Raw genomic sequence first — 16,725 nt, forward strand, 5'->3', positions numbered from 1 at the left:
AGTGCAGCTTTCAGTAACACTGAAATTACAAGTCGTCGTCAGTCTCGATGATACAAAAGCATCACAGTCCTCAGCTCACTCAAATTTAGATGGATCCTGTGCAGGTTTGTGGTAAGTCTTCATAATTTATAATCAATATCATTAATTTAAACTGTATTCCAATCATAAATAAATAAGAAAATCATTTTAAAGTGACAAAACTCCCTCATGTCTTATTTTTTTCCTTGAACACACAAGGACACAACATTAAAAAAAATATTATTCTGAGTCAGCTTCAAGGGATCAAAACAACCTAAAAGTTTCATTAACTAGCTGGACAAATGTGTTTTTAAAAAAATCTGGATCTGCATTAAAACACACACAGTAACAATTATGACGTGAATGAGCGCACCATTTTCTCTGAACTGAGATGTTCATGAACTTTGCTGTCAAACTTTTTGGAAATGTTGCAAAGTTGCTTTTCTTAATAACATAAAACAAAATAAAACACACAAACAGAAACCCAAAAACAAAAGAAAAACCCAGAAATGTTCCTTTCATGCAGCTTGATACAAAAACATGACAGATGACAGATGCAGATTCCTTTTGCAGACTTTCGCCGGCTGAACGTGGAAGTAAACTAAAGCCCAGAAAACTCGGCGTTCCTGGATCTGAAGATGATATTCTTAAACAAGAACACAGAATAAGAGAAGAAGCACTCAGATTAAAAGAATGAAAATTTCCTTTATGCTGAGCTTGTTCATCCTGTTCAGCGAAGGACCAAAATCAGTAATCCTGCTGGTCACTTTATCCTGGTTAAAAATATCAGAGCTGTAGGAGATCAGAGTTATGTTTGTGTGTCAGAGTTACAGTTTTAGTTTGTTAATGTGCATCGGCATCGGCGGGATGCCCAGTTTGATCGAGCTCTGTCTCATTCGGCTGCTCAGTGAAAAGTGAGCGCGTCACTCACACTCAAAATAAAATTGAGCTAAAACGGAGAAAAATCGTTCAGCCTCACAAAGCAGCAGCAGCACCTAATTCTGGTTTAGAGCCACACTTTAACTTTAACTGCAGCTGACACATGCTGCACGTTCAGTAAGTACCTGCACTGTAGCCCACATTAGCCTTCAACAGTGTATTCATCCAAAATCTGCTACCAAGAACACACTCGTCATCTCTCTCCCTGGTTTTCCACTGCATTCAAATTCAGCTAAATAAAAACAACGATCGTAGCATTAACAGCCTTAAAGATCCCTTTTGAAAACTCTTTCACCCTTAGAAAAATATTTACATCGTTATTGCAGTTATTAGCACCGACTTTTCCCTTTAAAACACAGTTATGTTTATCATCTATGATGTAGTTAGCGCTTTTTGCATCCAGTTGATGCAAAGAGCAGATGAAATCGGTATAATATACACTGTATATTCAGCAGTAGGGCTGCCACGATTTGTCGACTAGTCACGATTACGTCGACTATCAAAATCGTCGACGACTGATTTAATAGTCGACGCGTCGTTTGAAGCTTTGTAAGATCACAAAAGACGCAGGAATAAGTGGCAGGATTTAAGAGTGTAATAACGGACTGAAACAGAAGATGGCAGCATTGCATGTACAAGGATGTCAGCTACCGTTAAACCCCGAAGAAGAAGAAAGAAGCAGCTGTGTCCCAGAATTCATAGCGCGGCCCAGCGCAGTTTCCAACAATGGCGGCAGCTAGTTAGTTTTAATGTTACTCTTATTATTCTTTCTGGGTCACAAAATAAACGTTTAACATATTTTCAGGCGAGAATGTAGCTGTGTAAACCTCAAATATCGGCTCAGTTTATCAGGACACCACATATTTTCAAAAGCGCTCCAACGTTTTCGGAGACATCTGTTACCCACTAGCTCGTTAGCGAGCCGGGGGCTAGGCTCACTAGCGCCGTGAGAACACCGGACTCCCCGCAAATCGTTTTCAAACCCACCGCCATCTTTCGCTACTCAGGTTAAATATATATGAGTCACTTAGATAACTTAAAATGTTATTGTTTGGCTTTTTTTTAGTATTTTATTTGTTCCTGAGTAAATCAGTTTGTCTGAGATTAAAGTTATAGCTTTTACACAGCTGAATAAACGTCAAGCAGACAACTGATTATCAGAAGTGTGAGATGCTCCAGAATATACTCCGGTGTCCTGTTATATTTTAGATAGCAAGGAGTTTATTAAACTTCACCGAAACAATCTGCAAATTTCATTAAAATTGAATAAACGATCTTGTCTTTATTTTTAGTTAGCACAGACCTTAAACACTTAAAGCTGTAAGCTAATGATAGTTATATAAGAGCAGATGCTGCTGGTGCAATAAGCTGTAGTTTTACGTCCAATGGATGATGATCTGATTAGTCGACTAATCGCAAAAATAATCGGTGACTAGTCGACTATCAAAATAATCGTTTGTGGCAGCCCTATTCAGCAGTCAGGGAAACACTGTAAAATAAAATTTTCATTAAATAGTTCTGAAACTCAAATGGAAGTTAAACTGACACGTATGTCAAAGTGCATTTGAAAATGAAGGTGCAGTGTCGCAGCCTGTCCAGAAGAGGGCGCTACGCTCCCACTGTTTATAGGCCTGATGAGGTTGTTGGATAGAAAAAAGTGGAGTTAATGAGAGGGGTCAGACCTCCTCCTGCTCAGAGGTTTAGCTCCCACATTCCCTTTGCTGTGCACGTCTGCAGCCTCGATGCAGCTTCGGTTTGGTTATGGCACTTCCTGTCAGCGCGTGGCATCCTCCAGTCTCCTACGTGTTCGTCTCCCGCTGGATCTGGATGTAACAGGCCTGTGGCAGAGACATGGTTTAAAATCCTGCACGCATGATGGACGAAGAATAACTGTGATTGGAGTCACAGCTGAAACAAAAACAGCAATTTGGAGATTTCCTGAAGTTTTACAAAGATTTTTTGTTTCCTTTGAGGAACTATGGAGTCAGGAAAGTGCTTATAGACCTTTCTTATTGTAAACTGACACAAAACTAGGAATTTGTTGAAAAGGTTTTTTTAATTACGCTGCTTCAGATCCAGAAGAAAACACAAAGGGTCCATAAAATTATGTTGAAACAGGTACTTTTACACCTTTTATGTAAATGTGTCTGGGAGTCGGCTGCTCTCACCTTTAGTGTTGTGAACATCAGTCCCAGCTCTCCGTGCTGAATGTTGGGATCCATCATATCTTCTATGAGGCTGATTTCAGCTCCCAGGTTTCGGATCCTGAGCAGCAGAATAATGTGTAATGGATTAATTGGATGTTTATAAAACTACTTTCAAAGAGGTGGGATAGTAAAAATAACAAGACTGCGAACTTGAAAACCATCAGGACTGGTTTGGTCCTCTTTGACTTGCTTAGTTTGGTTTTCACTTCTTGTACAGCTACTTAGACAACCTCCAACAAAACACAGTACTTTATAAAATACTCAAGAAAATAGCTCAGGATGGAAAATGCCCTTCATTCTCTTACAGATATAAATTCTGCCAGCTATCACTTATAAAATGTTCCGTTTTTTTAATCATTATAAATATCACGTGTTTAAAAAACTTTGAGGCTATAGTTCCTACACCTGAATCTCTAAAGAGGGGACACAAATTTAACACTGTGAGGTCTAACTCACCGGCTAGGCTGACATCAACCCTGAATCCTACTCCTTTGTATTTGGAGACAAGCTAAAAGTACTTTTTTGGGAAAAATCTAAGTATTTTTGAAAAATATCAGGTAGACTGATGACTGTTTTTGTTCCCTGATTGTCAAGACTTCAATAAAAGCATAAGGTTAGGGTAACCAACACAGACCTCAAATACCACCAATAAGGCAATACAGACACCTCTTACTACATGCAAATGCATGAATGTGTGATAGGATACCTGGCTCTGAGCACCACATAAAGGAAGAGTGGGAACAGATCATCCATGCACCAGAGGAAGTCACCATGCAGCAGAGGTTTCACCTCCAGGGTCAGCTCCTCAAACGACTTCTGGATCACCATCAGCTTGTCTGACGGAGTGAATCTGGTGCTGTGTAAATATGAAGGGTTGAATTGTAATACTCAACTCGTGAATTTACATTATAAACTCATGACATTGTGACATTTTTATTAGTGCGTGGGTGTGTATCCCTTTACCAAAGTCTCAATAGTTTGTGATCAAGCATCACAACATCTATTAAAAAACCAGCTGAGTGAAGGAGTCCCAGTGTGTGCTTGAATAATCAGCTGCTAACTGAGTGAAATGACCTGAAAGTATCTGTGTGGCAGTCTTCACAAGAACTGGGCAAATTCTCTAAATGCTTAGGAAAGGTGTTTAATGCTTCCTTTAGGAGAGGATATAGCTGAGCATCCTTGATGAAGGAAAAGGAGACAATAGCGACATCCCATTCAAGTGATCACCCATCCGACTATCCTTCTTTTTAACCGCTTACTCAGTTCACACAGAGAGCTGCTGGCGGCTCTGAGGTCAGCAGGAGAGTGCAAAATACTGAGCACCCTCGAGGAGACCCTCCATCGCAGTCAGGAAGCTCCGCCCACCAAAGAGCTGAACATCTGTGCGCTCAGGTTCAGGATGTGAAGGTGGACGTCAGGATCGACAACATCATCCGTCACTCTGAACTGAGCACAGCTCATCATTCAGTGTAGTGACGCTCTTCTTCATGGCCGACAGGTGAACCATGAACTTTATCCCGCTTTAATAAAATCTGCTTCTAAGGAGTTTTTTTACTTGTGTGAAGAAACATTTACATTTTGAAAAGCTTGTGTGTTTGTAACCAGGACATCTGTAAATTCAGTTGCAAATGAATCACTCTTATAGATACACAAAACTCTAAACCATGAATAAGAGCTCCATTTTTCATTTTTAGTGTCTAGTCATCACTAATGACATTGTGCGTGATCACAGGGCAGCTACCTGATCTGCTGGAGTGTTTCTACAGCAGAAACAAAACAGGCGTCTTTGCTGCTGGACACAATCTGTAATGCATGCAAAGAGATCCAGTTACAGACAATGAAACGAGAGCTGCAGCTGTAAATAAAAGCTGCACATTTAGACTGAAAATTACAGAAAGAAAAAAAAAAAAACTGCCTCGCCTGCTTTTTCTCCCCAAGAATTGACATCCACAGCGGCCAGAACTTCCTAAAGTGGAAAAATTCAAATGACACAAAACAAACAAACAAAATGTTTTTTTCTAAAGAAGAAAACCTTTTATATTTTTACTTATTTTGTGTGTTTTGTACTCACTCCTGCACTTCCAGGAAGCTGAGCAGCGATTGGTCAGGCTGTTTGTTGAGTCGGAGGATGCGCTCCCAGTACTCAGTTTCCTCCTGCTCCTCCTGCAGGGAGTACAGAGTAAAGAGAGGAGGATAGAGTCGAGGGAGCAGCAGAGGGAGGAGGAGAGAGGAGGAGCTCACCACCATAACACAGCTGGAGAATAACGTGGTGGAGGAAGAAGAGGAGAAAAACACAGATGAAGAGTCAGGAAAACTTCATGTGTCGTGTGTGTGTGTGTGTGTGTGTGTGTGTGTGTGTCACTCACCCATGCCCTGTTGTGTAAGAGTTGCGTCTGCTCTTAGATGGAGAGGTGAGGGCATCTGGGAGGACGCTGCCATCGTCCGGTAATCCTGGGAATAAAAACCTGCAGACAGAATATTACACCCATATTTAGTCAGGTGACAGACATTATACCACATATACATATATAGTAAAATTTATTGTATACAAGAGTTTTATTTAAGTTGGTTTCACCTTCAGTTTTTAAATCTAATAAGGGCTCAGTCCCTGTAAACCAAATCTTAAACCACAGTCCTGACTCCCTCACAATCAGCTGATTGATTTATTTTTGGTACAATAACTTTAATATGAAGACATGTCATGTTTACTCTCAGAGTTAAAAGCCCTCAGAGTCACAGGGGAGAGGTTGTCTTATTTTTTTCCAAAATTGTGGAACTCTTACAACTTAAGTGCACGAAAAACCCACATGAAATTTTCAGATCCTCGACATAAAGTCGGTTAAATCTGACCTGGAAAATCTCTGCACAGGTCCATGGTGAAATCATATGCACAAGTGCAGGTGGTCAGAACAGGATTTCAAGGTAGTGACTGAAATGTAGCAATGGCACAGAAAGCTGCACTAAGATGACCTTAAACAGGGAAACAGCAAAATGTCCTAATTTTCAGAGCACAGTCCTGGAAGTTTCTCCAGTCTCAGACCCGTGTATAGAAACTCTTTCCTGAGGGCCCAGCAAACAGATGAATCTACCTGATGACGCCGTAGAAATGCGTGAGGTAGGCCAGGACCTCTTGGACCGCCTGCCTGAGCAGCCTGCGGTTTGATCCCACACCGACGTACGTCATTCTGTACGCTGTCACCAACGTCTCCACCAGCCAGCCTAGAGGGTGGTGGGGGGTCTCACATGCCTGATGCACACACATACACAAACATCTATTAACAAAAACAAAACTACAAATAACCAAAACCAGAAGACTTTTTTGACGCAGGAAAACAGCTCATGATAATCAAACCGCACCTAACTTAAACTTGGTAATATCCCCTCAAGATCTTCTTTGAGCCTGGACGGCTTCCAATGCGTTCAAACATCACGTGATGGATCATCGCGGCTGATCGGGGCTGGGTCTCCAGTTGCCACAGCTATTACAGTTTCTATTTTGGTTTATTTTATTTTGTTTTGAATTCAGATTAGTTTCAGCTGTTCAAAGAGTGAATTTCCACATTTCTGTTTAGTTATTAGCTTTAGTCTTAAATTCCTAAAATATGTGTCAGTAGTGAGATTTAGAAGTTCATAATGAGTACTAAATACAAATGCAACGCTTTTTAAAGGCAGCTGATACGTAATCTTGGCAATTAAGTATCGAAGTGTGACCAACGTGACAGATAAAATATAAGGAAACCACCTATATTTTTATTATTTGCGTTTTAGCGTTTCAGGTAGCTTTCCTTTTTTTCTTCTTCAAAACTGTGAGTTCTAATTTATTTATTCTATGTAATCTGAAAAGCTCCTAAAATGTACATTTTAATTTATGTTTTCTATTGTTTATTTATGGGATTTCTGCACTTACTCTGGCTTCTCCCCACAGTCCAAACAGATGCCTGTTCGGTTAACTGGAGATTTTAAAATGGACTTGAACTGTTGTTGGCCATTCTATCACAGGCTAATCTGTCTAGCATGCAACTGTGTGCAGACACACAACCTCCTCTCAAGGCCCGCCTCCCTGCTAATTCATCCACTTTGCACCTTTACCTCTGCCATGCACGCTGGATCTCCACTGATCAAGTTGGGTGGACATCCAAGTTTTTGATCACACCCCGTACACACAGTCCTATCATTAACTCTGTCTTTCCAAAACCATTTGCGTCTGCGCCTTAATGAAGGATAAATCTGTTTATTTAAATGTATGATCACTATACCTTGGTGAGGTATCTTCGTATGTTGTCGTAGTTTGCTGCAGTGGCAGGTTCTTCATACTGAGGAATAAACTCCAGACACTCCAGGACTTTGGTCTGAGACCTGCTGAGGTCTGGGCTACAAACATACAGCACACAGACACATCCACTTATTTAAGTTGACAACTGTATACGTAAGACATGATGAATTATTATCACACTGTGCGGCCCATTAAGTAGTTTGGAAAGTTACATATTTCTTCTGCAGGAGCTTCAGCACATTTAGTTTAAAGTAAAATGATAAATACTGCATTAATGTCTCATCTTTAAAATGTGTAGGTTTACATCATTATAAAAACTGTGCGGCAGAGCTTTCACTTTAACAGATACAGTGTTTTATTAATGCCACTGTGGCAGTTACACTGTCAGCCAAACGTGCCGAAGCATGACAGAACCACCGCCGTGTTGGATGGATGATGTGGTGCTTTAAGTCATCAGCTGTTTCCTGTCAGTTTTATAGAAGTCTAGGGGAAAATGACCCGACTTCTCACAGAATTTATGATGGCAGTAAACACCTTTCTGATGAATTTATGTTCTCAGTTTTAGATTTAAGTCTTAATATGATATTCATTTTCGTAATTATGGTGCTATTTGAGGTAAAATGTACAATAAAGAAGTTTATTATTGAAACCTGATTTAAAAAAAATCAGGCTACTGACTATTAAAATGTTGAAAGTGAGCCTTTAAAACTGGATTTCATCAACCAATGTGTGACCTCAACTTGGCTACATCAATCTTTTATTTGAAATCTGCAGTCTAAACTAACGCAAATTAAATCTGAGGCTTTGATGTTGCGTCCTTTATGTGTCTACCTCTGCCGTCGTGCAGTTGTTATTGTAACAGCGATGTTCTCCCAGGCCGTCGTCCTCTCTCCTTTCCCAGCAGCGTTGCAGCCAAGCCGACTCCAACATTCATCAAACACACAGATCCACCTCTGATCTGCCGGCACGGCGTACTGACCCAGTCTGCTGCACATGTGCAACATTTTCAAAGTTTTAAATGACACGGCATTATACGATTATACCCTCGTAACAGACAAGAAGTTGACAAATAAAAGCCTGCACAAATCAGGAGCACATTTACATGCATTATTATAAAACCAGCTCACTAAAGTGCAATAAATACTCACCTCAGGCCGTTCTTCTCCTTGTTTGGAGGTTCAACAATGCCTGGCTTTGTGTACGTTCCAACCACCTTCAGCCCTGAGCTCCACTCTCCACTGAACTGGCCGTCCAGACTGTCACCATTAGGCATGGTTAAAATCCCCTGAAGGAGAAGAGGAGTGAAGAATGAAACTTGTTTTAGAGTATTATTAGTAACAACCGTGGTAAAAAGGAAAAAAAGGTAGATTAAAGTTTTGAAGACTATCAAAATAAGACCTTTGCAGACACCAAGTCCTAAACAAAGAGCAGAAATCACTTCTACCTTCCCACTGATGGTCCAGTCGTCAGTGAACTCCCCATGAAAAACTGTGTCATCGTCTGACATCAGCAAACCCGGACCCTGTCAGAAAGCACACAGCATCAAATGTGTCACCAATACGATTAAGATTTCATCACCACATTATATTTATTTACATTTCATCATCAGGTCAGATTTAAAGGCAGGCAGGACATTTTACTAGTTCAGAATTCAAAGGCGTGAGGTGCACAGGTGCACCAGTTCTACAACATGCACTACAAACTGCAGTCCAGTCACATGTCATGGATAAGATTAGAAATGTATCGATCCTGAGTGAAACCCTTGTGTCTTTTATGTGCTTTGTGCAATATAAACAGTTGCAAAACAAGAGACATCTATAGTTAAAATTTAAGTAAATATAAAGTTGTTGTTTTTTTTGTTAAAATGTCTGACTCAAGCTAAGAACATCCCAGAAAACATTTTGCAGTTGAAAAACATCATTTTGATGTTTTTTGACAAACCCAACCTAATTAACAAGAGTCTGCTGGACGCTCTTCCTGTACTCTCTGGAAAGGGGATGTTTGTGTTTAGTAATTAATTTACAATATTATCTTATCAACTAGAGCATGATAAACTCATTTTATCAAACTGATTCACACACTGAGGTGTCTGTGTCATCCATCTGTTTCTCTTAAAAGGCAAAAGGCAGGACATGGCCTCAACAGGTTGGCAGACTGCAGGGCTAACACAGAGAAATTCACACCTACGGGAAATTTAGAATCACCAATTAACCCAACATGCACTCCTTTAGACCAGGGGTGGGCAATTCCAGGCCCCGAGGGCCTGTATCCTGCAGGTTTTAGATCTCACCTTGGGTCAACACACCTGAATCACATGATTAGTTCGTTACCAGGCCTCTGGAGAACTGCAGGAGCTAATTTAGCCATTTAAATCAGCTGTGTTGGTTCAAGGACACATCTAAAACCTGCAGGGACACCGGCCCTCGAGGCCTGGAGTTGCCCACCCCTGCTTTAGACTGTGGAGAAAGAATGGAGTGCCCGGAGGAAACCCACAGAAGGAGAACATGCACACAGAGGGCCTCTGACTGGCTGGTGGATTCAAACCCAGGACTCTCTTGCTGTGAGGCAACAGGGCTAACCACTGTAACGCTGATACTGGAGGGCAGAGAAGTGATAGGTGTGATCATCTCGCAACAACTGAGACAGAATTTACATCTACATAACCATAAAAGGATTAAAATGACCATGTATTTTAAAAAAGCATGCTTGGGTAATACTGGGGTTTGTATATGTTGTTTGGCTGAGATGAGCCTGATGTCCTTTGCTGGCATGTTTAGAGTCTACTAATGGGAGCAGCAGTGGGGTTAGCATATTTTAAATTCTGCTGTTTGAAGAAGGAAAAGCATGAGCTCTGAGCGCTCTGCACCCCTCTCCGCCATCCCAGGACCCCTTCTGGTATGTGCTTCAGTGACATCAAAGAGAATCCTTTTTGATGATAAGCAGGATAAGTTATTTAATTATTACCTGCCGCATGTAGGATGCATTGTGTAAAATGCATTTGGTATTTTATCAACACACCACAGGCCTGCAGCTACTACCTGTCAGCACCAACAATTCAAGCCTTGTTACACCGCATGTCTCCCAACTTATCTGTTATTTCAGGTGCAGGGGTTTGTATATGCTTATTATAAACTAAAAGCTTTTTTAGAACTAACACATAGGATGAATAAAGACAAAAATGCATTTGTAAATGTTCAAACTAGTTTTTTTTTTTCTGCACATGTATTTAAATAAACCAGCAAAAAACCACTTATTAAAATGTACTCAAACTCACTCATCAGCTAACAAATTTGTAAGCACATATGTAAGCAGATACATATTTCAGGGTGTACTTACGCTCATTTTGTTCTCTCTGAAAGTTCCTTCAAAGTACACACTGTGCTGCGTGATGACGACCGCACTACCATGCCGCTGGTCATCCAGCCACATGCCCATGTACTTCTCACCTCTGGGGGGAAAATGAGATCAGGGACTGCTGACAGGAGCATGTCTTTGATACAAAATTCATTCAATGATAGGCCATCTCTAGAAACCAGGACCGATATCAACTACTGTGAACCGACCATTAGACGAAACCTTGCTCCGTCCTACCTAAGGAGATGCGTTCCACATTTAACACTTCTGAGTTTCCATATTTCTAAAATAGCAGTTTTCTTGGGGTTATTCAGACCTTGTGATGTCATCGTAGACGCCATATCCTGTCTTCTTGTCGTGGACCCACTGCCCGATGAAAACACTGGAGGAATTTCTCGCCAGTTTCCCAGAGCTCAGCATGCCGTAACCGTGCCGCTGCCCATCGCAGAAACAGCCCTCGTACACCTCGCCACTTGCATACCTGAGTATGACACATATACAGCAGCCTTCTGTGTTAGTGTGCAGAGCCCACAGCTGTGGCCACTTCAAAAAAAAAAAAAAAAAAACACTGTGGAGACATGATGTTTTATTTCAGTTCCACATTTGCTGACCCAAGACATTTGTTAATAAGAGCCGATGTCTTTAAAACTTAAAAAGCTTTTATATCTGTATATGGACGTCCAGCACTGCTACTTAACACCTGACTAAGGCAACACGTACAATTTGTGCTATCTCACACCAGAAAGTTGGTAGAAAATGTGTACTGACTTGTACTTGCCAAAACCATGGATCTTGCCCTCTCTCCACTGTCCTTGGTAGGTGTCGGTTTTATTCAGTAGTTTATTAGGGATCACACAATCTCCATAGCTGGGAAGAAAAAGTAACAGTTAGCAAAGATCAGAATCTGCGACGTGGATATTTAAAACATGCCGGAGGTGAAGTGTAGGGCAATTACATCACTATTTCTGTTTCTTTTTTATCACATGACCAAAGGCAGGAAGAGCAGAGGTTTCTTACTGGAAATGAACAACATATCCAGTAACCACCTCTGTATAAGACCAGGTTACTGTACTGACCCATCCTCCAGTCCATTCTTGAAGTTCCCCTTGTACAGTCGCCCATCCGGCCACTTCATGGTTCCTCTGTGAAGGAAAATATAGCTTCTGCTTAAACCATTTAGCCAGCGTCATCAATTAGGCTCCCCACACAAAGAAGGAATTTACACAAGAAGGCTGGAAACAGTCTTTTCTTCATTCATGCTGACTTCACTTATTGGTTTCTAGTGATTTGATTCCTCATTCATGCACATTGCTCCTCTTTGACCTAAAAACATAATGACTTCAAACCTGCGTATTGAAGAAGTGGCTCTGCTTTTTAAATATATATAAACATATTTTACATTAATCATTGTTTCTAAGAGATTCCAAAGACATAAAGTTAGATTATTTGTTTTGTACAGTGGTCCCTTGCTATAACGCAGTTCGCGGCCTCGCTGTTTCGCTGATTTTTTATGTACAATTTTGCATGTTTTTTTTTTTCTTACAACGCATTGTGTTCTGCACCCTGATTGGCTGTAGACCACTGTCAATCAATCTCGTGCCCAGTCTCCTGTACACTAAAGAATGCGTTCAGCTTGATAAATTTACACAAATCTTCAATCGCTAACAGTGTGACACTGAAGTGCTGTACTGTATGTTTGTAAGTTTTCTCCCCGACAAACACAACAACGTCGACGAGGCGTTTTGCACTGTCAAAGGCAACAGCGGGTGCTTTTGGTTTCATTCTATAATACTGGACTTTTTTTTTTTCTTTGAAGTTTTTAACTTTGAGAGTGTTTAAACAAGAGAGTAGTAAGGGGTTTTACAGCCTTAAAACATCTATAATAATTGTAAAAAATAAAGTTGGATACTTCGCGGATTACACCTATCGTGGGTTATTTTTAGAACATAACTCCCGCGATAAACGAGGGACCACTGTATTGCTAACTGGCTGTTTTTTGGTATTCAAGTTGTATTGGAAACCTATTGAGTTGGGCACATTGTTTTATGCATTTATGCGTGACAAAATAATACAGTTCCATTAAATCCTGTTATTATTGTTTGATTTTACAGGTGTATTAAATGAGGAACATTTTTAATGTTCTCCTAAATGATGCCTTCAGGGGCCCTTAAAGAGAATGCCAAAAACATACAAACATGTTTTCTAACCTGCCATGAACCCGTCCTGCCAACCAGCTCCCGGTGTACTGAGCATCTTTGAACCGTTCGTCTGCCGTGAACGTGTAGGAGGCCGTGCGAGTCATTGCTGGTGACGACCCCTGACCTCCGCCGCCCAGTATCTGATCCACTGTCTGGTTAAGAGATCGTAACCACTTGTTCTGCAGAGAAAGAAGCACAGAACTGAAGGTGACGCTTTAAGACGGAATTCGATCTCAAAAAAAACTTTTTTTACAAACTGATTTTGAAAAACTGAGCAACAGTAATGGTTTAAACCATAAATGTACCTTTTCCTGCGGTGTTGAGGCCACCAGGGTGAAACTCTCCTCTGGACATGTTATTTTGAGGGCATGACTGAAAATATGCAGCACAAGAGCAATAATTAACTTAATTGGTACAAAAAAAACAAGGAGGTGGATCTTTTAAATATTGTATTACAAATGACATCCAACTTCCACTCCCTAAACGCTTTGTAGGCTGGAGGTCCAACTTAAAAATATTTCTAGAATTAGATCACTCTTGTCTCCTGCTGATTTTCATAAGGTCATGCAATGCTCTGCAAGCTGGAATAAGTCAGAGCTCACTCCACTGATCCCAGCTGCTCAGATTTTAAAATCTGACTCATAAATAAAAAGCATAAATGACATCCTTATAAGTACATGAAGTGCTTATTACCATCTTATTAGTCTGGGGGTTGAACGGGACTCTACTGGCTATTCTGGGGTCTCAGCTAGCAAACAAAGGTGACAAATGTACCAGTACTTTTAAAAGTAGATGATTTAAAGAGCAGTAGGTTTCATGGGAAGTTAACCATAACCATGGCTTAATGTTTTGCTGCTTGTTGCCTATCCAATGAATACAAAGTAAATTAAAAGATTAAAAAAAGATCCCCGCATGGATCTCACTGCTCCCATGTTGCTGTTGAGGCTATAGTGTTGCATAAATGTTTTTATCAGAGCGACTAACATTCCTTTACTTCGCATTAGTCAGCATGTAGATTGATTTCTACAACAACAAACTCACAGTCCGCTGCCGTTTTCAGTGACCGGTTTCACCCACAAACAGGTCAGAGGGTAGACGTGATGAGTGGAGAACTGCACACAAAGAGGGAGAGCAGCACTTTTTCTGTAATTCTCACATATTAGGTAACAACGCGCTGTCTGAGATTACAAAACTTTAGAAATGATCAAATCTTACTCTGTGTGTGTGTGTGTATGTGTATGTTAGAGAGGGAGAGAAGAGGATAGATGACCAAAAGATATGCCTTTATAACTGTCTGTGGTTTCCTGACTGTGTGCTGGTAAATTGGGGAAGTCCAACGTCTTTTGAGTTCAGCTACACTACCCTACATTAATAAGGCAGTTTCCTCTATAAACTTATGACCTTTTATGATGTTTCAGTTGTTTTCAACATGACTTGTGTTTTAATATTCAAAGTAATTGACTGTTTTAAATTCCTTTTTATATCAATTACAGTTAAAGGTCCATAAAAGCTTGTTTTTTTAACTACATGAGATGTAACCATTAAGTTGTGTGACTCCTACAATATAATCCTGATTTAAATTTGGATGACTTCTCCTTCAAGGACTTCTGCTGCTTTTAGGTCTATCTGTAGAAGTCTTGTTCTGACCATTTGAACATGTGAGCTGAAAACAGAAGCATAGAAATGACAACCATGCTGGACGTGGACACACAGAAGTGAGTGTTGGACCTGTCAGGGTTTCACCCTTGTCTTTGATCCATGAACAGGATTTTAAGGGATAAGCAGGGGTCCATTTTTTGACCCTCGGAATAGCATTTCTGCTTTTTGCAGATGTAGTTCTGTTGTCTTTAGTGGTGCGTGACCTTCGATTTTGGAGCCAAGTGTGAAATGGCTGCGATGACAATCAGCAGCTCAAAGTCTGAGCACTGTAAAACAGTGGAGTGCTCCCTCTGGATCTGGGAAGAGACGCTGCCCCAAGTGAAGAACTCTCATCATCTTCTTTGCCAGTACTGAGAAGATAGAGGTAGACCAGCAGAGTGGTGCAGCGTGTGACTGGATTGTCATGACAAATTCGTTTTCTCTTGAATGACTGGATAGTAAAGCGAGAGTTCCAACTCTCACCTATGGTAAGGAGATCTAAAAACCAAACAAGTAAAATCACCTGAAGATCTTCTGGGCTAATTCTTAGGGAAACTCAGACATCCAGAAGGAATTTGAAGCCTTTGCGCCTTTGTGTGAAAAAAGAAGCTAGCAGAGATGGTGAAGCATCTGCTCATGGATGACTCATGAATGGAGGGTTTTTGGGCACATCTAACATCTAAGAGTGAAAGATCCAGAACTCACTGAGAGATTATTTTATCTCATTGGGCCTGGGAATTCCTCATGATCACTCAGGAGGAACAGGAAAGAGATGCTGGGGAGAAAGATGTCTACAATATCCTGCATAACCTGATGGCAGATAAGCAGAATTGAGTTGGTGGATGGCCGGATGGGTAGACGGACAGACAGACGGATGGATGGATAAGGTGAAGACCTTGAAGGGGAACTGACCAGCTTTAATTTTTGATTGTCATGGGAAGAATTAACATTTCTTAGTGCACATTGCATACCAACCACATTTTACAATTATAAGACTTATTTATGATGCACAAAATGACTTTTAATACATCAACGGTTGCTCAAAGTTTTAACTCACAACACGTGACATGAGCCCAACACACCACACCACATCAAACAGGAAACAGAGTCTCAGGAAGAAACTGCTCTAAAACCAAAAAAAGTAGCCAGAGAGGACAAGCTGACAGTAAGTGTAAGAATAAAGAAGCCATCATCTGGAAGAAATCAGTGACAGTCTCCTTGTTTAAAGCTAGACCACAGCAGTGAGAGATGCATCCTTTCACCATCACCCTTCCAAGCTCTGAACTACTGCAGCTATGACCTCATCTACTTTCACCACTAACTAATGTTGGAAAATCTTCTAAACACAAATGAATCCACACACAGCAGCCTGCTGAGCAGCAGCTGGACAGAATCAGCCATCAGGACCACATGCACAGAATAAATGTTAACACAGGACATCTGTAATGCTGGAATATTACAAAGGCCAATGATCACTGTTTGTTTTAGCCTCATTCATGTTAACTGAGTGGACAAAATATTAAAAACAGAGTATTAGGGAACATAATGGCCAGCAATTCTGACATCAAAGGAAAAATTAATTTATGAACAACGCAAGCCATCGTTCATCATTATACAAACAGACAACGAATTCTTAGTTTAGTTGTAGATCAGTCGATAGTTTGTTCTGTCTTTTCATTTACTATCAAAGGACTGACCAGTTGCCATAGATGTGATCCCACCAGTGAGACTCTTGTCTCTCAGGTAGACCAACTTCAACTCCACCATCTTATTCTGCTGTGAAGATTTGGTGCAAGCTGGAGGGCTACTCCAACTAGAGGTGAATAGGTTTGTGTGCTGCCAACCCAAGCTCAACAAGGCTGCAAAGCAGAGCATAGACTAGTGTCGCCAAGTGCTACTCAAGAAGATGGAGCTGGAGCATGTCCACAGGATGAGAGACTCACTGGTGAGCCAGTTAATTATTCGGCCTATATGATATTTGCAGAGCTCCTATTTCTGCAGGGGAAAAAAATCACCTCAGATCTTTGAACTAACAGAAGAACTTGCTTCTGAAAGTATATAAAGCCCCAGATCTTTAAGCACCTGTAATACCTGTCCT

At 40.8% G+C, this 16,725-nt stretch overlaps 1 protein-coding gene across 4 annotated transcripts in view; it reads right to left on the minus strand.

Annotated features, from left to right (window-relative positions):
• Positions 1 to 2,413: 2,413 nt before the first annotated feature.
• The window catches only part of LOC113007759 (alsin-like), a 30,332-nt gene continuing 16,020 nt past the window's right edge, over positions 2,414 to 16,725 (minus strand). For 2 of the 4 annotated variants that reach the window (XM_026144663.1, XM_026144661.1), the window contains 19 exons: positions 14,031 to 14,101; positions 13,295 to 13,361; positions 12,999 to 13,168; positions 11,868 to 11,933; positions 11,560 to 11,658; positions 11,108 to 11,272; positions 10,774 to 10,885; positions 8,882 to 8,959; positions 8,586 to 8,722; positions 8,269 to 8,421; positions 7,421 to 7,535; positions 6,254 to 6,411; positions 5,531 to 5,629; positions 5,236 to 5,418; positions 5,085 to 5,130; positions 4,906 to 4,967; positions 3,871 to 4,020; positions 3,126 to 3,222; positions 2,414 to 2,795 (listed from right to left, as the gene is read on the minus strand). In XM_026144663.1, coding sequence (XP_026000448.1) covers positions 2,757 to 2,795; positions 3,126 to 3,222; positions 3,871 to 4,020; positions 4,906 to 4,967; positions 5,085 to 5,130; positions 5,236 to 5,418; positions 5,531 to 5,629; positions 6,254 to 6,411; positions 7,421 to 7,535; positions 8,269 to 8,421; positions 8,586 to 8,722; positions 8,882 to 8,959; positions 10,774 to 10,885; positions 11,108 to 11,272; positions 11,560 to 11,658; positions 11,868 to 11,933; positions 12,999 to 13,168; positions 13,295 to 13,361; positions 14,031 to 14,101 — 2,067 coding nt within the window. In that variant the 3' untranslated portion in view covers positions 2,414 to 2,756. Of the gene's footprint in view, positions 2,796 to 3,125; positions 3,223 to 3,870; positions 4,021 to 4,905; positions 4,968 to 5,084; positions 5,131 to 5,235; positions 5,419 to 5,530; positions 5,630 to 6,253; positions 6,412 to 7,420; positions 7,536 to 8,268; positions 8,425 to 8,585; positions 8,723 to 8,881; positions 8,960 to 10,773; positions 10,886 to 11,107; positions 11,273 to 11,559; positions 11,659 to 11,867; positions 11,934 to 12,998; positions 13,169 to 13,294; positions 13,362 to 14,030; positions 14,102 to 16,725 lie in introns of all 4 variants that reach the window. The other 2 variants (XM_026144662.1, XM_026144660.1) reach the window with 1 other exon arrangement.

Source organism: Astatotilapia calliptera, chromosome 16 (assembly GCF_900246225.1).
Source record: "Astatotilapia calliptera chromosome 16, fAstCal1.2, whole genome shotgun sequence".
NCBI lineage: Eukaryota > Metazoa > Chordata > Actinopteri > Cichliformes > Cichlidae > Astatotilapia > Astatotilapia calliptera.